This window comes from Zosterops lateralis, assembly GCF_965231275.1.
Source record: "Zosterops lateralis genome assembly, chromosome: 27".
Classification (NCBI taxonomy): Eukaryota; Metazoa; Chordata; class Aves; order Passeriformes; family Zosteropidae; genus Zosterops; species Zosterops lateralis.
Window position 1 is genome coordinate 91,608 of NC_139787.1, and position 22,864 is coordinate 114,471.

The 22,864-nt window shown below is 56.8% G+C and overlaps 5 protein-coding genes across 6 annotated transcripts; 1 reads left to right on the forward strand and 4 right to left on the reverse strand.

Annotated features, from left to right (window-relative positions):
• Positions 1-88: 88 nt before the first annotated feature.
• S100A7 (S100 calcium binding protein A7) lies at positions 89-863 on the reverse strand (the record flags this gene model as incomplete). The annotated part of the gene is made up of 2 exons (XM_083879075.1): positions 89-253; positions 672-863. The coding sequence occupies 2 exons, from the start codon at positions 861-863 to the stop codon at positions 89-91; spliced, it is 357 nt and encodes a 118-aa protein (XP_083735201.1).
• Positions 864-6,669: 5,806 nt separating this feature from the next.
• LOC310919451 (protein S100-A12-like) lies at positions 6,670-7,402 on the forward strand (the record flags this gene model as incomplete). The annotated part of the gene is made up of 2 exons (XM_083878816.1): positions 6,670-6,822; positions 7,208-7,402. 2 exons carry the CDS (start codon positions 6,670-6,672, stop codon positions 7,400-7,402), a joined length of 348 nt encoding a protein of 115 aa, XP_083734942.1.
• A 2,010-nt stretch (positions 7,403-9,412) lies between these two features.
• On the reverse strand, positions 9,413-13,055 carry LOC310919452 (uncharacterized protein). Its single transcript, XM_083878817.1, has 5 exons — positions 12,900-13,055; positions 12,000-12,141; positions 10,361-10,412; positions 9,860-10,013; positions 9,413-9,663 (listed from the first exon to the last, which is right to left on the reverse strand). The coding sequence occupies exons 1-5, from the start codon at positions 13,038-13,040 to the stop codon at positions 9,499-9,501; spliced, it is 654 nt and encodes a 217-aa protein (XP_083734943.1). The 5' UTR covers positions 13,041-13,055; the 3' UTR covers positions 9,413-9,498.
• Positions 13,056-14,986: 1,931 nt separating this feature from the next.
• Positions 14,987-18,268, reverse strand: S100A16 (S100 calcium binding protein A16). 2 transcript variants are annotated; one of them, XM_083879208.1, is made up of 3 exons: positions 18,132-18,268; positions 15,757-15,918; positions 14,987-15,489 (listed from the first exon to the last, which is right to left on the reverse strand). In XM_083879208.1, exons 1-3 carry the CDS (start codon positions 18,135-18,137, stop codon positions 15,325-15,327), a joined length of 333 nt encoding a protein of 110 aa, XP_083735334.1. In that variant the 5' UTR covers positions 18,138-18,268; the 3' UTR covers positions 14,987-15,324. The 2 variants fall into 2 exon arrangements, with proteins under 2 accessions (XP_083735334.1, XP_083735335.1); XM_083879209.1 differs by lacking the exon at positions 18,132-18,268 and adding an exon at positions 16,518-16,770.
• Positions 18,269-21,659: 3,391 nt separating this feature from the next.
• On the reverse strand, positions 21,660-22,847 carry LOC310919431 (protein S100-A14-like; the record flags this gene model as incomplete). The annotated part of the gene is made up of 3 exons (XM_083878793.1): positions 21,660-21,779; positions 21,859-22,005; positions 22,815-22,847. The coding sequence occupies 3 exons, from the start codon at positions 22,845-22,847 to the stop codon at positions 21,660-21,662; spliced, it is 300 nt and encodes a 99-aa protein (XP_083734919.1).
• Positions 22,848-22,864: the final 17 nt, after the last annotated feature.

Genomic DNA, 22,864 nt, shown 5'->3' on the forward strand with positions numbered 1-22,864 from the left:
AACGATGCTTTTATTGTGTCATGAGCGGGAACCAGCCGTTCCCAAAGCTTTTCTGTCTCCCGTTTTTCCGCGTTTTCCCATCCCGGGCTCAGTCCCGGTCCGACCCGCAGCGCTGGGAGCCGTGGCTGATGCGATGAACGTCGTCGGCCAGTTTGCTCAGCACCACAGTGAACTCCTTGAAGCTCAGCTCCTTGTCATTGTTCAGGTCGGTCTCTTGGAAGAGGTTTTCCAGATATCCGGATTTGTTCCTGTTCTGGAATTTTGGGGACAGGACGAGGGGAAGGGTCAGGTCCCTGCTCCACCCCCATGGGAGCAAACGGAGTTTTTGGGATCCCCGGGAAGGGTTTGGGAGGTGCAGGATGTCCTGACCCTCCTCTTCCACACCCTCAGCCCCAAAAACCCTCAGAGGGGACGGGATTTTGTCCCAAAAAAACCCCAGAACCCCCTTCCTGTGTGATTTTCCCCCTGGAGGAAGGTCCCCCAGAGCCCCCCTGAACCTCATTCCCATGGGATTTTCCCCCTGGAACTCACACAGATCCCCAGGAAGGACTCCCTGTTCTCCCTGAACCCCCCTGAACCCCATTCCCATGGAACTGTCCCTCTGGAAGTCACACAGGTCACTCCCCATGCCCTGAACCCCATTCCCATGGGATTGTCCCCCCAGAACTCACACAGGTCTCCAGGAAGGACGGCGCCTGCTCCTTGAGGAGGGTGCTGAACTCGCTGAGGCTGAGCTGGTCGATCTCTCCCTGCCGGATGCTGTACTGGTGGAAAATGCCCACCACGGTCTCCAGGGCCTTCTCCAGGGTGCAATTCCCAGGGAGTTTGTGGCTCCCGGCGTGGCTGTGGGTGCTGGAGGACATGGCTGAGCTCTGGGAGGACCTGCGGGGACAGGGGAGAGGAGCCAAAAATGGCAAATCTCAAAGTGAGGAGCTAAAAATTACAAAGCTCAAGGTGAGAGGAGCCAAAATTACAAAGTAAGATTTTTTTGAACCCCCAAAATCAGCAGGAGCTGCACCTACAGCTTCATCGTGCCCAGAGGAACCTTCAGCTCCTTGGTGAGGAGCAGGAGATGAAGGATTTGGGGATTTGCTGGCTCCAGGTTGGCTTTGCCAAGGGAGCAGCTTGTCCCAACACACCTGGGGACGTTTTTTAGGTGAGAGAAACGGGGTCAGACCAACGAGGGGGGTCAGGACAAAAGACACAGAATTAATGGTGCCTCCACCAAAGATGTCACCAAAATCCCATTAATTCCCCCCATTTTCCAACCCAAACCAACCCACAACACTGAGCTGAGCCCACACCCCAAACTTCTCCTCCCTCACCCTTTTTCCCCCTGGCAGGACCATCCCTGCCCCACTCACCCTGGTCTCCAGGAGGCTTCGCAGGGGGGATGGAGGTGTCGGTGTGACCCAGAGCAGCCCTTTTATACCTGTCCCAGGTGTTGTTTCATCAGAGTCAGTGACACACCTGCCACAAGCAGCGGCTTGAGTTTGCATTTCCCACACCTGGAAATTGCCAGGCCCTCATTCCTCTGCTCCCAGTTCCTGGTTGCACCCACCAGGCTCTGGAAATGTCGTTTTTGTCTCTCTTGGGTTGGGTTTTTTCACCCCGAAATTCAGGTTTTTAAAAGTCCTTTGTCCTCTCAAATCCCCTGAGTCGTGTCAGAAGGAAGAAGAGGAATTTTCAAGGTCTTGTTTTCAGGTTTCTCGTGTTGTGTCGCTGTTATGGACATGAAAGAATCACAAAGTCACCAGGGCCGTGTTGAAGTGAGGAAAAGAAGGGGCAGTTTATTATGATTTTGGGGTTTAAATAGGATTTGGAATTTTTGATCAAGGGTTGGAGGACAGGAGGGACACGACTCTGACCCCAGTTGTCAATTCAGGAGTCCAACATAGAGAAATATGAAAACAATCTGCTTTGTTTTTGAGAAATTTCAGAAGAAATACGTGAACAATCATCAGGAAGTTAAAAATCAGAGCGAGAATATTGTTTATTATTTGATATCTCACTATTTTCTCTGCTCCCAGCCAAGGTCTGGACAGGGGCTGGGACACGACATGACTGACCACTGATGGGGCTTTGCTTTGCTTTAATACAGATGTTGAAGAATTATTATTATCATTATCATTATCATTATCATTATCATTATCATTATTTTATTTTATTTTACACATGTCAAAAATACTAATTATTCTTATTATATTATTACTATTATATTATTACATTATATATTTATACCTGTCAAAAATAATAGTTATTATTCTTTTATACGTTTCAAAAATAATTATTATAATATTATTGTTATATTATTAAATTATATATTTATACGTGTCAAAAATATTAATTATTATTATTTTATATGTGTTGAATTATTCACCATTTCACACCAATGCCCAGTGCCTGTACTAGAAAAGTAATTTCTACTTTGAATCCTCTCAAACTACTTTGTGTCATCACATCAGGAGATGGAGGACGAGGAAGAAGGAGAAGAATTTTTAGGGCAACGCCCTAAATCCTCCATTTTTGTCCCCCCATTCACCTCCATTCTAAAAACCCCAAAACTACAACATTTTTCATCTTTTGCTGAGCTAAACTACTTTTTTTCACATCTTTGTGGGTTGTAATTCCTCTTTCAATGTTGGAATCTTTTCCCATGGACTGAAATCAAACCCGGCGTCTTTCTCTCTGTGCCAGAGTCTCCAACCTCCCTGGACCAGCTCCACACCTCCTCGTCCAGGGCTCAAACTCCCTTCCTCGGGTCCCAAAAGGATCTCCTGGGCTCCAACATTTGTCCCCAACATCACTTCTGAAGGGCTCAGGGAAGGGAAAATCCCCAGGCTCGTCATGGGCAAGGCCAGAAATTGCCAAAACTCGGGGGAGTTTTGCAACGGGGCCGAAAATTTGCACATTTTCCTTCAGCTGTGGGAGCAAACTGGGCTGTTCCACGTGGAAAAAACAGGGAAATAGGAATGACTTTGTCCCCTGGAGGAATTTTGAATGTGATTTCTGTTTTCTACACCCCCAGCTGACTGGACACCACCCAAGTTTGTGTTTTATAACTTGTTTTTCTGGAATATTTTCCGTTGTTTTCATACCAGACCTCTGCTCTGGCTCCAGAGATTTTTTTTTTTTTTTTTCCTGGAGGAAACTGGGCACAAAAAACAGGAGAAAACCCAAAGTTGGGATCTTTTTTGGCTGGGGCAGGGATTTGTGCAATTGCCACCTCGGTGTCACTCGTGTCAGGGATGAGAAGGAACAGACAATGAAGACAATGAGAAGATTTAAAATCAGACAATGGGTGGGAGGAGGAGGGAAGGAGCAGCCGAGACAGAGGAGTGCCCGTTCCTGGGGTTTGATTCCCGTATCCCTGACTCACCTGATGGCTCTTTTTGTTTCCCGCTCCTTGTAGAGTGTCACCCATCCCAAACTGGAGTGTCACCCATCCCAAATTGGACTGTCACTCATCCCAAATTGGAGTGTCACTTATCCCAGACTGGAGTGTCACCCACCCCAAATTGCCCCCTCATCCCCCAGCAGGCAGGGAATGTCTCTGGTGAGGCCCCTTTCCCAAATTTCCCATTTTTTTCCCCAAAACCCATGGGGGAGGCAGCTGGTGACACCCAGCCCTGCCAGGGGAGCGGTGCCCGAGTGACAGCAGGGTGACAGCAGGGTGACAGTGAGTGACATTCGCCTCGAGGGACAAGGGCAGGTCCCCAAATTTGGAGCTGTCCCCATGTCACCACCCAAAACCCGCTGGTTCCACCTGGGGCAGGCTCCTGGTTTGGGCTGATGTCGGAATTGTCAGAGCTTCTGGATCTGGAGCAATGCTGCTCACAGGGATCCACCCTGAATCCATCAGGGATCCATCATGGACCCTCCCCATTGCCAGGGATCCATCCTGAATCCATCTCCACTGTCACAGATCCATCCTGAATCCATCAGGGATCCACCCTGTCCCCTCTCCACCCCTCCCCAAGCCCTGGGGCTGCCCCTAGAGCCCCCCCAGCCCTGGGGCAAGTGTCAACCCCCCCTCAGCTCCTGTCCCCTGCCCCAAGACCCCAAAAAAGGGTTCCAGGTGTCCTGTCCCCATGGCACACAGGTGTCCTGTCCCCATGGTCCCCAGGTGTCCTGTCCCCATGGCCCCCAGGTGTCCTGTCCCCTCCCCACGTGTCCCACTCACACCCTCACGCACCCCCAGGCCTGTTCCCACCCGTGTTGTCCCTGCAGGGTCACCCGTGTCCCTGTGCCCAGCCCACGCCCGTCCCCATCCCCAAACCCATCCCTTTGTCTTCCCTCTTTTGCAATTCCGTGTTTTTCTGGCACCGGTTCCTCGTGCTCCGGGATTACGAGGCCACTGGGGAGATGTTTCCCCATTCCCGCTGCCGTTCCCACTTCCCAAAAATCCCAATGACCAAAACAGGGATGGATTTGGGGTGGATCCACCCCCCCTCCAACATTTGGGGTTTTGCAACCTTCGGATTCAAAGTAAAACTCTGAATTTTATTTTTTGCCTGAATTCAAAATATAATTTATGAATTTTATTTTGCTCAGAACTCAAAATAAAATTTTATTTTTGTGTTGCTCAAATTCAAAATAAAATTTTTCTGGGCACTGCAAAACTAATAATAGTTGTTAGAGCAGTGTGTATTTATTTATTCTTCAGGTTGTGGTGGGGGTCTCCAGGCTGTGGTGGGGGTCTTCTGGCGTTCACTTTTTTTACTTTTATCTTTTCTGTGTTTTGGCTTTTTTGACAGTTTTTAAGGGAAATATCGTTTTAGAGTCTGTGTTTTTTGGATTTTTTTATTTGTGCTTTTAGTCTTGTTGTTCTGCTGTTTAGGCTAGTTGGGTTTTTTTATTATACTGGAGGTTTCTCATACTTGTGGTGTTATATTTTACATATATATTTATTTTATTATATATTTTTATATTTTAATGTATCATATAATATAGATTTGTATATATTTATTTATTATATATTTAATTTTTATATATTTATATATAAATATAATATATTATATATTTATATCTATTTATATATAATATATATTTAATGGTATATATATAAATTTAATAAATTATATATCTTTTTATATTTATATATTTTTTGTTTGTTGTATATATTTTATATATAAATTTAATATCTTATATATATGTGTATATTTATATATTTATATTTATTATATTTATTCTATTTAATATATATTATATATTTTTATATTTATATAATATATGTGATTCTAATATATTATGTATTTTTATATTATATAATATATATTTTAAATTTATATCTGTTTTAATATAAAAATTTAATATATTATATAACATATTTTTATTTATATAATATTATATATATATTAAATATATGTAAAAGGGTAACAGACACAGCATTCAGTGTCCATTAAACACGAGCTCATATATTCTTAAATACCACTTGGAACACATTTTAACACACACTATATGTTCTTGAATCTAAATTATTAGCTGAGATTTCTCAAATTTCTGTTTCAGGGAACCCTGGGAGAGTCCCAGGACTCTGGGGACAGTTGGCAGTGCCCAGGATTGTCATCAGGCACCAATTCCTGGTGCGGGAAGTGCCACCTCCCAGGAGTTTTGACACCACAACGTGCCAGGATTTGTCCTCAGGAGTGACTCCGTGGATTCAGGGGGTGTGCTGGACATCCCTGGCACCAAATTCACCAAAAACATCAGGGACAAACTGACCCTGGTTTACACCACGATGACACAAAGACTTTGACTTCACAAAGCTGAAAATTCTTTATTTTTGGGATGTGCCTCCCTTTTATGTTATTGTCTCCTTTTTATACTATTTTTTTATATTATTTTACACAGACCAATTGGATCAATGAAACAAAGACAAACCTCTTCACTCACATTGGTCCGAGCAGAGGGACATCAAGAACATTTTCCTCCAAGGGAAAATGTAAACAGATTTGCAGTTACAAAAACATTTCTGTTGTTTGCAGAAAATTCCCTGGGAAAAAAATTTCAGAAAACCAAAAAACCCCTCAGGCACCAAACCAGGGGCTACACCCCTGGATTCAGAGGGTGGGGTGGGATGTGCTGACCACCCCTGGTACAAAATCCACCAAAAAACATCAGTGACAAACCCTCCACTGGGTAAAAGCAGCAACATCCCACTGCAAACCCCCACCCAGAGATCTCCTTTTCCATCCCCTCCCTCAAACTCCTGGAGAACATTCCAGAACAGCCCCTGCCAGCCACCCCTGACCCCCGAGATGTCATTTTTGCTGTGCCCCATCACGGGTGTCATTCCTGGCGTTTCCTTGTTTGGTTGGTTTTTTTTTGGCCTGACGAGTTTTGGGGCTTCCCCTCCCTCGATAACAGTTCCTGGAGCTGGGTGAGGAACACAAAATCCACACCTGGGTGTGATGTGCCTTGCACAACTCCTGGGATGATTGCCCCGAGGGGAACCCGCGCCTGTCACCACCAGGAGCTCCGGGAGGGTATAAGAGGGTTCCTGCCCAGCTCAGCATCACTCAATCCTCCTCCTGCCTCGTCCTGTGTGTCCTCTGCAGAGACCAGAACTCCTCCAAGGTGAGCAGCTCCTTCCTGGTGGTGCTGGGAGCTGGTCCCTGTCCTTGTCCTGGAATTCTGTCCCACCCGCTGCTGTCCCACCCCAGCAGGATGAAGACGGACCTGGAGCTGGCTCTGGAATGTGCCGTCAATATTTATCACCGGTACGCGGTGCGGTACCCCATCGACGACTACCTGAGCCGGAAGGAGTTCTCCCAACTGCTCCAGGACACGGCCCAGCCCTTCCTGAGGGACACGGCGCCGGTGAGGGCCCAGGGACACTGCGTGGGGTCCGGGGGATACGTGGGATCCATGGGATTGACAGGATGGGATGGGATGGGATGGGATGGGATGGGATCGATGGGATCGATGGGATCTGTGGGATCCATGGGATGGAATGGGATCCATGGGATGGGTGGGAACGGGCCTGGAAGATCCTCTCATCCCAGCCATGTTGGGCAGGGATTCCCAATCCCACCATACTGGGTTGCTCAGAGCTCATCCTTGGACACTTCCCAGGATGGAGGACCCCAATACGGAATCCTTCGGGATCCAGCAGCTCCCCAAAGAGACAGAGGGATTTTTGGGGGGGTTCAGCCCTTTTGGGATATCCCCAAGCTGACCCTGCCCCCCGTTTGCACCCCCCCAGCCCAACACCAGCACCGACGCCTACATCGAGCAGCTCTTCACCAAGGCCGACGCCAACCACGACGGGCGCCTCAAGTTCACCGAATTCCTGACCACGCTGAGCCTGGTGGCCATCGACGCCCACAACAAGTCCCACCAGGACCCTGGTGCTGACCACGGCCACAGGCACGGCCACGAGCACGGCCACCATCGCTGAGACAGGAGCATCTCTGGCTGAGCCACGCGACTCCGAATCCCCCCAGGAGCCTCAGCCCTTCCCTGTCACCTTTGTCACCTCCCCTGTGTGTGGCATTGAAATAAAATCTCTCCCCTTTCAGGCACCAAACCCGTCTGTGTGTTGTTGGGGAAGGTGGATCAGGGAAACCTTATAAATAGGGTTGCTTAGCAAAAGATTTTAAAAATTATGAAACTTATAATTGAAATAGAAATGCAAGTTTACTTTGAGTTGTAAGATACTGACTCTTAGTTACTTTATAACCTAAAAACAATAGCCTGGCCAGCTGAAGAAAAATCCCTTCTAATTGAACAATTACCTTTCTGCTGGCTGAGGGATCCAAAAGTCAATGTAGCAAAACAGAAAAGTCTAAAGAGGAGTTTTTAGAGTTCAAAATATAACACAGTGTGGTAATGCAGTAGTTCTTACAGGCTGTGTGGAGATTCTATAGGATTTTGTGTCTTGTGTTGGTTGTAAATTAGAATATTCATCACAAAAGGAGATATAATTGTAACAAAGACCTCGCTATCTCACTCTCTTAGCTCACACCCCTGCTCTCCGACCTCTGCCACCTCTCTCACTCCCTTCTCTCTCAGCTCTCACCTTCTTGTTCTTTCTCCCTCTCTCTTTGGGGCTTCCCTTCAGCCGAGGCTGGTGCCTGAAGGCAAAGCCCTTTTTACCCGCGACCCTTGCAATAAAACCTTGCAAAAATAAAATATTCTAGAATATCTCAGGTCAGCAGAGTTCCTTCTCAGACCCTTCCACAATCTGGCGCCCTGATTTTTTAGAGTTTGCATTCTGTACTGGAGTTTTCTCACTCGTCCCAGCACAGACGAAGAGTTTATCTTTTGTTAAATCGTGGATTTTTTTTTTTTTTTTTCTGGGGGAAGGACAAACTGATGGATTTCTAACCCGACCAGTGAGGTCAGAGAGGTGTCAACCTCGTGGCCCAATCGCTGATCGAGTTTCAAACGTTATTTAAAACAGGGGTGTCACATTCTGGGGGTGCCGCGTCCTGGGGGTGCCATGTTCTGGGGGTGTCACATTCTGGGGGTGTCACATCCCAGGGGTGTCACTCCCGGGGGTGTCACATCCCAGGGGTGTCAATCCCCACCCGGCCACCCAGACCAAGCTGCAGCTGCTCCTCGGACACCTCCAGGCCTGGTCACTCCAAACCTCCCCGGGCAGCCCTTCCCAAGGCCTGGCCGCCCTTTCCAGCAGGAATTTGCCCAAAAATCCCCCCTGAGCCCCCCCTGCCCCAGCCTGGGGCTGTCCCCTCCCCTCCTGTCCCTTTGTGTCACCGCCGCTGCCCCGAGCTGAGGGTGAGGAGGGCGGAGGGGCACGGCCACATCTGGAAGGGGCGTGTGGCACATCTGGAGCCCTCAAAGCTTCTCACGGAGAGGGAAGAAGAGCCCGGGGGAGGCACCGGGGGCGGGCCCCGAGCGCCGGGACGTGCCCGCTCGGTAAAACCGACCCCGCCCCGGGCAGGAAGGCCGCCCGAACCCCGCGGTACCGGCGGCGGCGGGGACGGGACCGGGGTCCTTCAGGGGAGGGACCGAGCCCGACCCACCGCGAGCATCATCAGCTCCTCCCGGAGCCGCTCCCGGGGCTGTTCCCGTTAATCCCCGCGGGGCGGGAGCGGCCGCCGGGAACCGGCCGGGCTGAGTCACCCCGGGAGCGGCACCGGGGGCGGCTGCGAGGGCCCGGGGACCGCGGAACCCACCCCGGGACCGAACCGGACCGGGACCGGGACCGGGACCAGGACCAGGACCAGAGCCAGGACCAGGACCGGGACCGGGACCGGGACCAGGACCAGGACCAGAGCCAGGACCAGGACCAGGACCAGGGCCAGGACCAGGACCAGAGCCAGGGCCAGGACCAGGACCAGGGCCAGGACCAGGGCCAGAGCCAGGACCACCCCGGTCCAGCTGACAGTCACGGCGACATCCCGCAGCGACAACCCCAGCGAGTCCCCAGCGAGGCCAAACCCTCTTTTATTTAAATGCAAATTTATTGAAATGACAAAATTACATCGGGGGGATACCGGGAGTGTCCCGAGGACCTGCCGGGTCCTGCCCTCACTTCCTGCGCGGGGTCTTGTCGGGCAGGTCCTGGAAGAAGTCGTTGCACATCATGGCCATGCAGGCCAGGAAGGTCACGTACTCCTGGAAATCCACCTCGTTGTCGCTGTTGCAATCCAGGTTGCTCATCAGCTTCTGCAAACTCGCCTCGCTGGTTTGTTTCTGCCCCGGGGGGAAAGAAAAGGTGAAAGGTTTTTAAAAGTTAATTTTTTTTTTTTTTTCATGTTCCTCAATTTCGGAATTGTGAGCTGAAACTTTTTGGGGTTTTTCACGTCTCCGAATTCCTGGAATTCTGAACTGAAATTCTGGAGTTTTTCATGTCCCGGAATTCCCGGCGGGACGAGGGGATGAAACTCACGCTGAAACTCGGCAGCTCCTTGGTGAGCAGCTCCTTGAGCTCGGCCTTGTTGAGCTTGTACTTGTCGCCCTCGTTGCCCGAGTACTTGTGGAAGGTGGCGACAACCACGGCCAGCGCCTGCTCCAGGGGACACGCCATGGGGACAGCGACAGGCCTGGGGGACACGGGGGGGACACGGGGGGGACACGGGGAGGGGACACGGGGAGGGGACACGGGGAGGGGACACGGGGATGGGACACAGGGAGGGGACACAGGAGTTTGGCAGTTCAGTGACGGCAGTTCAGGAACGGCCCCTCCCGGTCCCCGGCACATCCCGGGATGTTCCTTTCCCTCCCCGATCCCACCCTCCAAATAAATCAGAAATAAATGGGGAAATAACGAGGAGAGAATTTCCGGGCAGGGAAAGGGGCTCAGGGGCTGTTCCAGCCCTGGCAGGTGAAATGCAGATTTTCAGCTCGCAGGTGAAATGCAGATTTCACCTCTGAAATGAGGAATTCCCACCTCGGCACCTCCCGCTCCGCCTCCCCGTGCCAGGGCACCACCTGGAGAACACCTGGAGAGAGAAAATGGACTCACCGAGAGCTCAGGGGGATCAGAGGAGGATGAACAGGGCGGAAGAGGAGTCAGAATCGAGCCCTGGTATTTATAACCCCGCCTGAGTCACTCCCGAGCCCGCCCGGACACGGATGGAAAAGGAAAAAAGGAGGAGAAATAAAAACCCTCGGGAGCCGCCCCGCTCCGGGCGCTGCCAGCGGGGCTGGTTTGGGGTTAGGAGGGGCAAAACGGGTTCTGGTTCTGGCTCTGGTTCTGGTTCCGGTTCCGGTTCCGGTTCTGGTTCTCCGGGCCGGGACAATCCCCCGGGATCCGGGATATGAGGGGTGAGCACCTGCCCAGGTGCTGCCCCCACCCGCCCCCCCCCGCCCAGGGATATCCGGGACCCCGCGGGGTTTGTGGGGGCTGTCCTGAGGGAGTTATTTTTTATTCTTTATTTTTTATTCTTTATTTTTTATTCTTTATTTTTTATTCTTTATTCTTTATTCTTTATTCTTTATTTTTTATTTGTTGTGTGTGTTTTTCAGTCGCCCGGGCAGCGATTTGTGTTCGCTGGCGGCGAGGGCGGTGCCCTTGTGTAACAGAGTTATTTTGGTATTTCAGTGTTTCAGTGTTTTATTTCGATATTTCGGTGTTTTATTTCGGTGTTTCGGTGTTTTAGTTCTTTATATTTTTGGCTGAACCTCATCAGCGAGTGGAAATTTGTGGGAATTTCTTTATAAAGGGCCTGGGAAAGGGGCAGGGAAAATTTGGGAGCTCCTGGAAGGACCTGGAAGAGTTTAGGAAAGGCCTGGGGGATCTGGGGAGGAGCTGGAAGGGCTCAGGAAAGTCCTGGGGGTTGGGGAGGAGCTGGGGTCCTGGGGACAGGCTCGGTCGGGGTCTGCCAGCTCTCCCCGCCCCGGGGCAGGTTTTAAACCCGGGATTATTTCCCTGCGAAGCCGCAGAGCAGCCGAGGGACCTTTTCCCAAACCAGCCCCGAGATTCCCAAATCCCAGCCCCGTCCCGGGGGATTCGGGCACCGGGGACACTTTGGTGCCTCGCCCGGGCCCGGGCTGGGCTCAGCAAATCCCCCCGCTGTGACCCGGGGGGCTCCAAACCCTCCCCGAGCACCCAGGAGCGTCCGGGGGGAACATCCGAGGGTGGTTTGTGCCCAAACATCTCCAATAAAACGGGGCTGGGCCTGGAAAATCCCACGGAGAGGGAGGAAGGCGTGAGTCACCCCGAGCTGGTGCCCGCGGGCACAGAGCCCCGGGACGGGGACGGGAGTGGGGAGAAAACTGAATAGACCCTCGGAACAGGGCTGGGAGTTGGGGAAAAACTGAATAGAACCCCTGGAACTCAGCCAGGTTTGGGGGAAAAGCCTGAACGGAACCCCCAGAACAGCCAGGAGTGGGGGGGAACCCGACCAGAACCCCAGAACTGAGCCAGGATCAGGGAAAAGACCAACCAGAACCCCAGATGCGAGTCAGGATCAGGGAAAAGACCAACCAGAACCCCAGATGCGAGTCAGGATCAGGGAAATCCTTTATTAAAACCCTCAGGGCCGGACCGGGCGCGGGCAGGGGTCACTTCCTGCGGTGCTGCTTGCTGGGGTCGTCCTTGAAGAACTCGTTGAAGCCCATGGTGATGCAGGCCAGGAAACAAACGTACTCCTTGAAATCCACCTCGCTGTCCTTGTTGTGGTCCAGGTCGTTCATGAGGCGCTTGAATTCGGCCTCGTCCATTTGTTTCTGTCCGGGGGGAAAAGGACTTGGGGTGAGGAGTGGCCCTTTCCCTCCCCTCTCCCTCCTCTGCCTCGGGGAGGGGTTTCCCTTCTCTCTGCGAGTGAGTCACCTGAGCAGTGCCCAAAAAAGTACCAAAAGTGCCTCCAGGGGGTGGAAAGATTTGGAAGAGGAAAAAAAAAAAAAAAAAAAAAAAAAAAAAAAAAAAAAAAAAAAGCCTCCCGGGTGAAAGCACAAGCTGAGAAAAGGGAAGTGAGAGGTTAAAGAAAATTATGAAAGAAAATGGAAATCTGAGCGTGATTTCTTTTGCCGGACAAAATATTTCAGTGGATTTTTTAAAAAAAACAAACAGAATTTCCTTTGGAAAATTCGAGTCCTCCTCCTCCTGGCCCGGGAGAAGGACCCGGAGATGTCCCCAAGGAATGCCCAGTGACGTCCCTGCAGGACACCAGGGGATGTCCCCACAGGGTCCCAGAGATGTCCCCAAGGAACAGCTGGATATGTCCCCAAGGGATGCCCAGAGATGTCCCCAATGGATGCCCAGGGGCGTCCCCAAGGGACACCAGGGGATGTCCCCGGAACGACTCCCAGGAATCTCCCTGACGGACACCCAGGGATGCCCCCAAGGGATGCCCAGGACTGTCCCCGAGGGATGCCCAGGGATGTCCCTCAGGAGGCCCAGAGATGTCCCCAAGGGGCCCCAGGGGTGTCCCCACACGACTCCCAGAGATGTCCCCAAGGGGCCCCAGGGGTGTCCCCACACTCACGCTCCCGAAGATGGGCAGCTCCTTGTTCAGCAGCTCCTTGAGCTCGGCCTTGCTCAGCTTGTACTTGTCGCCCTCCTTGCCCGAGTACTTGTGGAAGGTGGTGACCATGATGGCCATGGCCTGCTCCAGGGGACACGCCATGGGGACAGCCTGGGGACAGCGAGCTGCCATCGGGATTTGGGACATCCCAGGGGGTTTTAGGGTGGAGGAGGGGACAGGACAGAGCTGCCATCAGGATTTGGGACATCCCAGGAGGATTTTGGGGGGTTTTTGGGATCCAGGACTCACCTCTCAGCTCAGCTCAGCTCACAAGGATTTGGGATGGAGCACTCGGGGCTCGGAGGGGATTTATAGGCTCTGCACCCCCCCAGGGCCTTTCCCAGCCCCGGGTTTCGCCCTCACCCCATTTTTGCCCAACGAAGTGTGTGATCCCATTAGGATCGGCCCAGGAACCCCCCGGGGCAATGGGATGGGCCCCCCAAAACTGTCCCTACCCTGTCCCGGCCTTGCTGAGGGTCCCCAGGGACCCCGGAGACTCCAAAGCAGGCAAATATTTGGGGTTGGGGAGTTTATTTGGGGTTTATTTGGGGTCTAAGGAATTTATTTGGCATTTATTTGGCGCTGGGGAGTTTATTTGGGGTTTATTTTGGAGCTGGGGAGTTTATTTGGGGGGGGTTGGGTTTATTTGGGGTTAGGGAATTTATTTGGGGTTTATTTGGGGTCGGGGAGTTTATTTGGGTTTTTTGGGGGGGTCGAGGAGTTTATTTGGGGTTTATCTGGAGTTTATTTGGGGCTGGGAGGTTTATTTGGGGCTGGGGGGTGGGGTGGGGGAGTTTATTTGGGGTTTATTTGCGGCTTGGGAGTTTATTTGGTTCCCCCAGGGCTGGGAAAGGGACGAGATGAGGGGAAAAACTCCCGGAATTGTCCCTTTGAGGCGGCTCCGAGTGGGATTTTGGGGGTTCCCGAGGGTCCAGGGCGGATCTCGGGGGTCCCGGAGGAGCCGGACCCGGCCCAGCCCGGCCCAGCCCAGCCCGGCCCAGCCCAGCCCAGCCCAGCCCAGCCCGGCCCGGCCCGGCTCGGCTCGGCCCGGCCCGCCCGGATGAGTCACTCCGGCCGCGCCCCGCGGGGATTCCTCGGCCGTGACTCAGCCCGGCCCCGCCCGTTCTCACGGGGACGGTTCCCCCGGCTCCGGTTCGAGCGGGACTCGGGGCTGGTGCTGGGGCGGGGCAGGACCCCGGGCTGTTCCCGGGGGGTCAGAGACGGGGGGCTCGGGGGGGTCCCGGTTCTCCGGTGGCTCGGGGGGTCCTGGTTCCTCAAATCCGGGGGTTGGGGGTGGTCCCGGTTCCCCAGATCCGGTGACTGGGGGGGGGGGGTCCCGGTTCCCCGTACCCTGTGGGGGTCCCAGTTCCCCGGAGCCCGGGGCTGGGGGTCCCAGTTCCCCGGTACTGGGGGCTCGGGGGGTCCCGGTTCTCCGGAGCCTGGGGGGGTCCTGGTTCCCCGGTACCGGGGTCTTGTGGGGGGGTCCCGGTTCCACCAGCCCCGTACCCCGGAGTGGGGGGCTCGGGAGGACCCCGCCCTGCTCGCCGAGTCCCTTCCCGGCGGAAAATCCCCGGGAAGAGCCGGAGCTGCCGGCCCGGGGGGCCCCGAGGGTCCCTGCCCAGCCCAGGGGTCCTCGAGAGTCCCCGAGGGTCCCCGAGGGTCTCCGGGGGTCTTTGTTCCCATCCCGCGTGGGACGTGCCGGGACACAGGACAGGAATTGGGGTCGTGGGTGCGGGGTCGCGGTGCCCCCCTGCCCTGGGGGACCCCCATGGGGACACCGAGACTTTCCCGGGACAAAAGTGACAGTGGCCCCGCCCAGGGCGTGGGGAGGCGGCGGCGGCCGCTGACACCCCGTGGGGGCTCCTGGCCTTGTCACCAGCCTCGGGCGGGGCGGGGACACTGATGAGAGGGGGCGGGGCCAGGGCGGGCCGGGGCGGGGCCGGGGCGGGGCCGGGGCGGGGACACTGATGAGAGGGGGCGGGGCCGGGGCGGGGCAAAGCGGATTCCCCTCCCTCAGCTCCTCCCAAAAAACCCAAAACCTGCTCGGCTCCCGCTGCTCCTCCCAATTTTTATTGCCGCAATAAATACCCGCGCTGCTGTCACCGCCCGGGGACCGGGACTGTCACCCTTTGTCGCCCTTTGCCCCAATGGGACCCTCCCCAATTTTGGGGGACCCCCGAGGGGGCAGAGGGGGGTCCTGCTCGGGGTGGGATTTCTGCCAGCAGGAGCTGAGGACAGACAGAATTCCCATCCCAGAGCTGGGGGGAAACTCTCGAGGAAAAAGGAGGAGGAGGAGCCCCCCGAGACCTCCCACCCCAAATCCCGCCCCAAACCCCAGATCCCGGAGCGGGGGGCGCGGAGGAGCAGTTTTTCGGGGGCTGCCCCGTTATTTGGTGAGTTTGACGCTCTGCTCCTGCTGGCGGATGATGTGCGCGATGGGGCTGGCGATGCCCCCGATCAGGGTCCAGTACTCCTGGAAGCTGATCCGCCCGTCCTTGTTCTCGTCCAGGTCGCAGATCAGTTTGTCGGCGGCGCGGCGGTTCCCGGTGTCCTGGGGGGCGGGAGAGGGTTGGGGCGGGACCGGACCGGAGCCAGAACCGGAGCCAGAACCGGAGGGAGAGATACAGAGACAGAACCAGAAACCAAAACCAGAAATAGAACCAGAGCCAGAACCAAAGCTGGAACTGGAACCAGGACCAGAACCAGAGACAGAACCAGCGCCAGAACCAGAGCCACAGACAGAGCCAGAACCAGAGCCAAAAACAGAACCAGCGCCAGAACCCGAACCAGGGCCAGACCCAAGGACGCCCCTCCTCACCGTCAGCATGTGGTTGAGCTCCCGGCTCAGCATTTTCCTGAAATCCTTTTTGCTGATCCGTCGCGGGTTCTTGCAGCAGCAGCAGCGACTCGAGTACTTGTCAAAGTTGTTGACCAGAACCTGCACGGCCCATTCCAGGTCCGTGCACTCGCCCATGGCGGCCTGAGGGGCGGGAGAGGGGTCAGACCCTCATCAGAGCCAGGGGAGGGCTCGGGGGGCTCCACCAGGGACCCCCAGTGGGTAAAAACTGTCCCTGGGGAAAGGTGAACACCTGGAGGGGTCCAAATCCTGTACAGAGTCACCCCAAAAATCCTCAGGGGGGTCTCATCTCCAACAGAGTCACCCCAAAATCCCTCACTGACACTTGGGGGGGTCTCTTTTCCAACAGAGTCACCCCAAAAATCCCCCCCTGGGGGGTCTCATCTCCTCTCTCCTGTAAAATCACCCCCAAATTCCTCTCTGCCCCCCTCGGGAGGGGGAACCCCCTGAACTCCTCCATGTCCCCGCCTGGTCTCGGCCCCTCCCGGCCCCGGGGCCGCCGCCCCCGCGCCTGGGTCGCGCTGGGTTTGACGAGGAGCCCCCCGGGGGGTTTTTTTGGAGCAGCTCCGGGACCGCGAGTTCCCAGAAGCTCATCAGGGGTGGAACGGGGCAGGAATTACCGGCCAACCCTCCCTGTTGCTTCACGGCTCGTGGGGAACGGCCCCGGCGGGGCAGGCCCCGACCTGCCGAGCCCGTCCCGAGAGCCCGGGGTTCCCTCCTGCCTGCTGAGTGTCCCCAGTGTCCCCACAACTGTCCCCTCCTGCCTCCTGAGTGTCCCCAGAGTCCCCTCACACAGCCTGGGGTTCCCTCCTGCCTGCTGAGTGTCCCCAGTGTCCCCACAACTGTCCCCTCCTGCCTCCTGAGTGTCCCCAATGTCCCCCCCCACAGCCCGGTGTCCCCTCCTGCCTGCTGAGGGTCCTCAGTGTCCCCGCAGTTGTCCCCAAGGCAGGAAGCTCCTGACTGCGGCCGCCTCGACAGGACGATGCCCGTCACATCCCGGTGACAAAGGGAAATGCGTCACCTGGGCCGGACCTGGCTCCTTCCTGCCCCGCCGGGATCGCTGACCCTCCCTGGGGTCACCAACCCTCCCTGGGGATCACTGACCTTTCCTGGGGTCACTGACCCTCCCCAGGGTCATTGTCCCCTTCCCCCTGCCCAGCCCAGGTGACAACGCCGGGGTGGCCACAGTGACCTCGGGGTGGCCCAGCGCTGTCCCCACTGTGGGGACGTCACCAGAGGGTGTCCCCAGCCTGGCCCGCTCTGTCAGGACCTGCCCCGTGCCAGAATTTGGCTCCTGTCCCTTTCCTCAGCCCGATCCGGCCCCAGGACGTGGCACATCGGGGAGGTGACGCCGAGGCTCACCAGGGAGGTGACACCAAAGGCTCGCCACCCTCTGCTCCTTTCCCCAAGTGCCTCAGCGTGGCCCTGTGTCCTCCCAAGTCCTCCCTGTCCCTTTGGTGTCACATCCCGGGGTCACTCCGGGGGTTGGGGACTGTCCCCAGCTCAGGGGTTGTGGCACCAGGGTGACTTTGGGGCTCACAGCGGTTCCAGCCCGGGCCCAGCCCAGGGACTGAAGGAGTTTTGGCAGCAAAAACACCCCGAGCACCCCCCCGGAGTGTCCCGGCTCCTCACAGGGTGTCAGGGGTGTCACAGTGTCACCAGGGGTGTCACAGTGTCACCAGACTCTGCCAGCAGAGCCCAGCCCGGCCTTGGGGCACCGAGGCTGCTGCGGCTGCTCCGCCGGTGACTCACGGGACAGCCCCGGGGACAATGGGGACGACATGGGGACATCGTGGGGACATGGGGACATCGTGGGGACACGAGGGACACGGGGACACTGGTGCCACCCTGGGACAGGGGACACTGCCGGGTGGGACATGGGGGACACTGAGGCCACCCTGGGACAGGGACACAGGGACAGGGGACACTGGCACCGGGGTGAGCCCCAGCCCCATCTGCCTGCGCCGGGCAGGTCGCGCCTCTCCCGCAGCTGCACTGCGGCCCCGCCACCTCTGTCCCCTCCCGGTCCCCTCCCTCCGGGTCCCCGATGTCCCCAGGGCGGGCACAGAGCGGCCCCAGCGCTGTCAAATCGCCCTTTTCCAGCAGCCAGACCCCCGGGCCGAGCTCTCCGGGGACAGGGAACCCCCGCGGGCGCCGCCGATCCCCGTCCCGGCCATCCCGACCCCTCCCGGTGACCCCGGGCAGGTCCCTCCGAGCGATTCCAGGAATTTCCATCTCCCAACGCACATCCCGAGGCTCTTCTCAGTCCCAAATCCATCCCGAGGGTCCCGAGGCCGAGTTCCCAATCCCGGGAATTTTTCCCTGGGAGTCCCCACCTGCATTTTGCCGGGGGGTCCCGCTGTGTCTGTCTGTCTGTCTGTCTGTCTGTCTGTCCGTCCGTCCGTCCGTCCGTCCGTGGGCGGTGGGACTCGATGTCGTCGCTCTCTCCTTCACCTCGCACCCATCCCGCAGGCCCAGCCGGGTTTTTAAGGAGATTCCCACCCCTCCCTGACGTTCCTCAAGGGCGTTTCCCGGGCCGGGTTTTTTCACCTGGGAAATGGTTCCCCGGGATTGCGACACCTGGGACGGGTCGGAGCGAGCAGAGACCCGCAGGGGTCCCTTCCCGGCGCCTTCCCGGGGTTTGGGGGTGAGGGGGAACACCCCAAAAGGCTCCTAAAGGGCTCCCAGACAGAGGGGAGAGGGCACAGAATTCCCAGAGTTTGCAAATCCACCCATGAGGGAGAGCCCGGCTCCTCCATCCCACCTTTCCCCAGGCACCGGGGGCAAATAAAATCTTTTATTTGAGTCAAAAACTCTCGTTTTGGGGGGTGGAAGGGGCTGACACAGGTTTTGGGAGCTCCTGGAGGCTCCAGGCAGGGCCTTGTCCAGCACTGGGAACATCTGCCCTCACCGGGGGTGGATGAGACTCGTAAAACTCCATCCTTAATTAAAAAATCGCGGCAAATTGCAGGTCTGGTGTGTCCTCCCAGAGCGATCCGATGCCGAGATCAGATTCCCCCGAGCCTCCTCCTTATCGGGGACGGGGAGGTGATTTTAGGGCTGGTGGGAGTCACCATCACCATCATCATCATCTTCATCACCCGCTCCCGGCACCTCTGGGAGCTCTTCCCCCAATCCCGGAAAAAAAAAATTGTCATGGCAGTTCTCAGCCCCGGCCTCTTCCTAATCTCGGTCGGGAAGGAAACAAACCTGTTCTCGGGGGCGCTGCCGCTGTCGTGGCGGCGGAGTTGATGCAACAACATCCCGGGAGGGGGTGGGAATCCCTCCCGGAGCCCGGGGGCGAACAGCTCAGCGCCTGAATCACTCGGGCCCTTTTCATCGCTCTGCTCTGCCTGGCAGATGTCACAACCTCATCCAGGTTTTTTTTTTTACGAGGCATCCAGGGCGTGTTGATTGGGAGTGAAGTGTCCCAGCTTCGTTCTCAAGTTTTGGGACCCTCCAGAGGAGGTTGGGGACTCCCTGACCCGGGTTTGGCTCGCCCAGGTGTGTTGGTGTCACCTGGATGAGCTCTGCACTGCAGGAGAGTCCAGGGATGGATTTGGGGGACCTTGGTGACCTCCAGGGTGGGTGTCCCGGTGTTGTGTCCTCAGCGTGAGGCAGAGCTGTTCCCATCACCTCCAGAACATTCCAGATCCTCCAGGGGACTCATCCAGTGGTGCCTCATGTCGCAGGAATTGTCCTCCCCGACAATTGTCCTCCCTGGTGTGACAGGCTCCGTGTCCCCACTCCCGGGGCACATTCCCAGGCTGGTGAGGGGAGGAGGATCGTGGGGAGCCCCGGCTCCCCTTTCCCCCCCAAATCACCCCGGACCTGACACATTTCCTGTCTCCAATTAAACTTGGCCACACCTTTCTGCCTAATTTCCATCCATTTGCTTCCAAGGAAGGAACGATAAATAGTAATTCCCGTTGTGAAATCCGGCCCGGGGTGAGAGCAGACGGAGAGTGGCTGAGGCTGAGCTGCCACCGCCACCAGCCCGACCTGTCCCCCGGCTCTTATCACCTTCCCCAGAGCTTTGCAGCACTTTGGGTTTGGGGTTTTTGGGTTTTTTTGGGGTTTTGGGGTCTTTTTTTACCCTGATGGGGTGCCCACGCCCTCTCCCTTTTGGGGAAACTCCTTTTTTTGGGGGGGAAACTCCACTGCCCGCAGACTCCTCCAGGATGTGGAGCTCGGTGGGAAGGGCCTGGCTGGGAGAGGAGAAGTGGGAAAACCGGGTCCTCCAGCTCGTTTCCTCACTCTCAGCTTTGTGTCATTTAGTCTTTCCCAATTTGCTGTAATTACACCCAAATCCCACAGTCGGGATCTCGCTCTTGGCCTGGCAGCTCTTCCCAAGCCCAGGATTTTGGGATTCCCCCCAGAGGTCTCAGCCCGGGAGGCAAAAATTCCCAAAATTTCCTTGTCTGGATCACAGGGCTGGGTCTGATTTTGTGGGGTCCCCACGATGGGGAGGAGCAGGGAATTATTGTGAGTGTGGGGAGGCCTGGGATGGTCACGGGGGTCACAGACACGCCCAGGACATCCCCTGCAGCCCTATAGCATCCCCTGTACCCCCAAAACATCCCCTGCACCCCCACAGCATCCCCTGTACCCCCAAAACATTCCCTGTACCCCCAAAACATCCCCTGCACCCCCATGCTCTGCAGCCCCAAACATCCCCTGCACCCCAAAACATCTTCTGCACCCCCAAAACATCCTATGTACCCCCAAAACATTCCATGAACCCCCAAAACATCCCCTGTACCCCCAAAACATCCCCTGCACACCCATCCCCTGCACCCCCATGCTCTGCAGCCCCACAACATCCCCTGTATCCCCAAAACATCCCCTGTACCCCCAAAACATCTCCTGCACCCCCACAGCATCCCCTGCAGCCCCAGAACATCCCCTGCACCTCCATCCTCTGCACCCCTGCAGCATCTGCTGCACCCCAAACCATCTCCTGTACCCCCAAAATATCCTCTGTACCCCCATCCCCTGCATCCCATAGTGTCCCCTGCACCCCCAAACATCCCCTGCACCCCAAACCACCCCCTGCAGCCCCAAACCATCCCCTGCACCCCCAAACATCCCCTGCACCCCAAACCATCCCCTGCACCCCCCAGAGTGATGTGACCCCCATCCCACCCTCGCTGCAGCCCCACCCCCTCCTCGCCCCCACTTCCCCCCCCCGCCCCAAAGACAAACGAGGTCGCCCCATCCTGGGTCGGTTTGTTTGGGATTTTTTTGGGTTTTTTCGTTTTTTCCCAGTGTTTTCCTTTATTAATTTATACAAAATAAAAATAGTCGCGAGTGGCCCGAGCTGATCCCAACCCGCCCCTTCCATCGGGAACCCCCTGGAGATGGGGGAGAACATCCCAAAATAACCCCCCAAATCCAGGGAGGTTCCCGGGCCACGGCAGAGCCCCGGGGGTGCCCGGGGGGGGACAGAGCTCGGGGCTGGGGAGGGGGACGAACCCCCAAATCCGAGGGGGGGTCGAGGGAGAGGAGCCGAGTCCCTCTGGCTGTGACGCTCCGGGGCTGGGGGAGCTGCCCCAGGAGGGTTTTGGGGTCGGGATAAAGGATGGAGAGAGGGAGCAGGGCCGGGACCGCCCCCCCGAGCCCCCCGGGGCAGAGCTGGGGGCGGGAAGGGAACGGTCCCGAACGGGGAAAGGAGTCGGGGAGGGCAGGGATGGAGCTGAGGATGGAGCTGAGGATGGAGCTGAGGAAGGCAGGGATGAATCCAGGAATCCTCCGACAGGACCGACTCTATTTTTTTCCCCTCTCGAGCACATTTTTTGCCCCTCTCGCCCTTCCAGGAGCTGAGCCTGAGCCCTCAGGCCCCTTCCCGTCCCCTCTCCACTCTTCTATTTCCTCCTGCAGCCCTTGGCCGCGTCCCCCATCATGTCCCAGTACTCTCCAAACTCCAGCTTGGCCTCATTGGGGTCTCCCATGCACTCGATCTTCTCTTCCAGGGGTCCCACGCACTGCGGAGAGAAAATCGGGGTGATGAGGCTGAGCCAACAGCCCGGGCCCCCTCCCCAGCTCCTGCTGCCCGCCCCTCACCTTGCCCAGGTGCGGCAGCTTCTGCACCACCAGCTCCTGCATCTCGTTGGGGGTCAGATATTCCTTCTGGCCCTTGACGGCGTAACAGTGGAACTGGCTGATGACGGTCTCGATGGCCCTTTCCACGTCTGTCAGCTCCTGGCAGTCCTGGGGGGGGACAGGGGGTGAGGATGGGTCACCTGAGGGGTGGGACAGGTCACCTGAGGGGTGGGACAGGTCTCAGAGTGGGGGGACAGGTCTCAGGGGGGGCAGCTCCCCTGGGTGTCACAGCCTCTCCAGGTGCCATCCCGGTCACTCCTGGTCACTCCCAGTCCCTCCTGCTCACTCCTGCTCCCTCCCTGGTCACTCTTGGTCACTCCTGGTCACTCCTGGTCCCTCCTGGTCACTTCCGGTCACTCCTGGTCACTCCCTGGTCCCTCCCGCGGCTCCGTCCGAGGGAAGCGCCAGTGACCGACCCCAAACCTGCGGCTCCGCCCTGGGAACATCCGCGATGTCCCATTTGGGAAGAGCCTCCAGAGCCTCGTCCCGGAGCCCCCAAAGGGGTGCAGGGAGGGCCCGTCCCGTTTGAGAACCGAGGGAAAAAAAAACCCGGAGCTTTTTGTGCCGTCGGGGCATCCCCGGAGAGCTCCCGGAGTTCAATCCACTGAGGCGAGTTCCCCGTGCCCAAAAACCCCCAAAAAACAGCCCCCGGCTCGTCCAGAGTCACTCCGTGCCCGGAGCTCCGGGGCCGTGCGGGGTCACCCCCGTCCCGCCCCTCCCGGGGGTCCCGGTGTCCCCGCTCGGGGGTCCTGGTTGTCCCCGTCCGGTGTCCCCGGTGTCCCCGCCCGGGGGTCCTGGTTGTCCCCGCTGGGGGGTCCCTGTGTCCCCGCCCGGGGGTCTCAGTGTCCCCGCCCGGGGGTCTCAGTGTCCCCGCCGGGGGTCCTGGTTGTCCCGGTGTCACGCTGTCCCCACCGGACCTTGCGCTTCTTGCGGCAGTTGCACTGGCCCATCCTGCTGCTCCTCGGGG

Coding starts and splice junctions, on each gene's coding strand:
- LOC310919452 (XM_083878817.1), bottom strand. CDS start 13,040: ATGGCGTGTCCCCTGGAGCAGGCCATGGCCATCATGGTCACCACCTTC. Junction 10,413..11,999: donor GTTCTTCAAGGACGACCCCA/GCAAGCAGCACC, acceptor TTCTCTCTCCAG/GTGTTCTCCAGGTGGTGCCC. Junction 9,664..9,859: donor AGGAGCTGCCGAGTTTCAGC/GTGAGTTTCATC, acceptor CCCCCGGGGCAG/AAACAAACCAGCGAGGCGAG.
- S100A16 (XM_083879208.1), bottom strand. Junction 15,490..15,756: donor AGCTCAACCACATGCTGACG/GTGAGGAGGGGC, acceptor CCCGCCCCCCAG/GACACCGGGAACCGCCGCGC.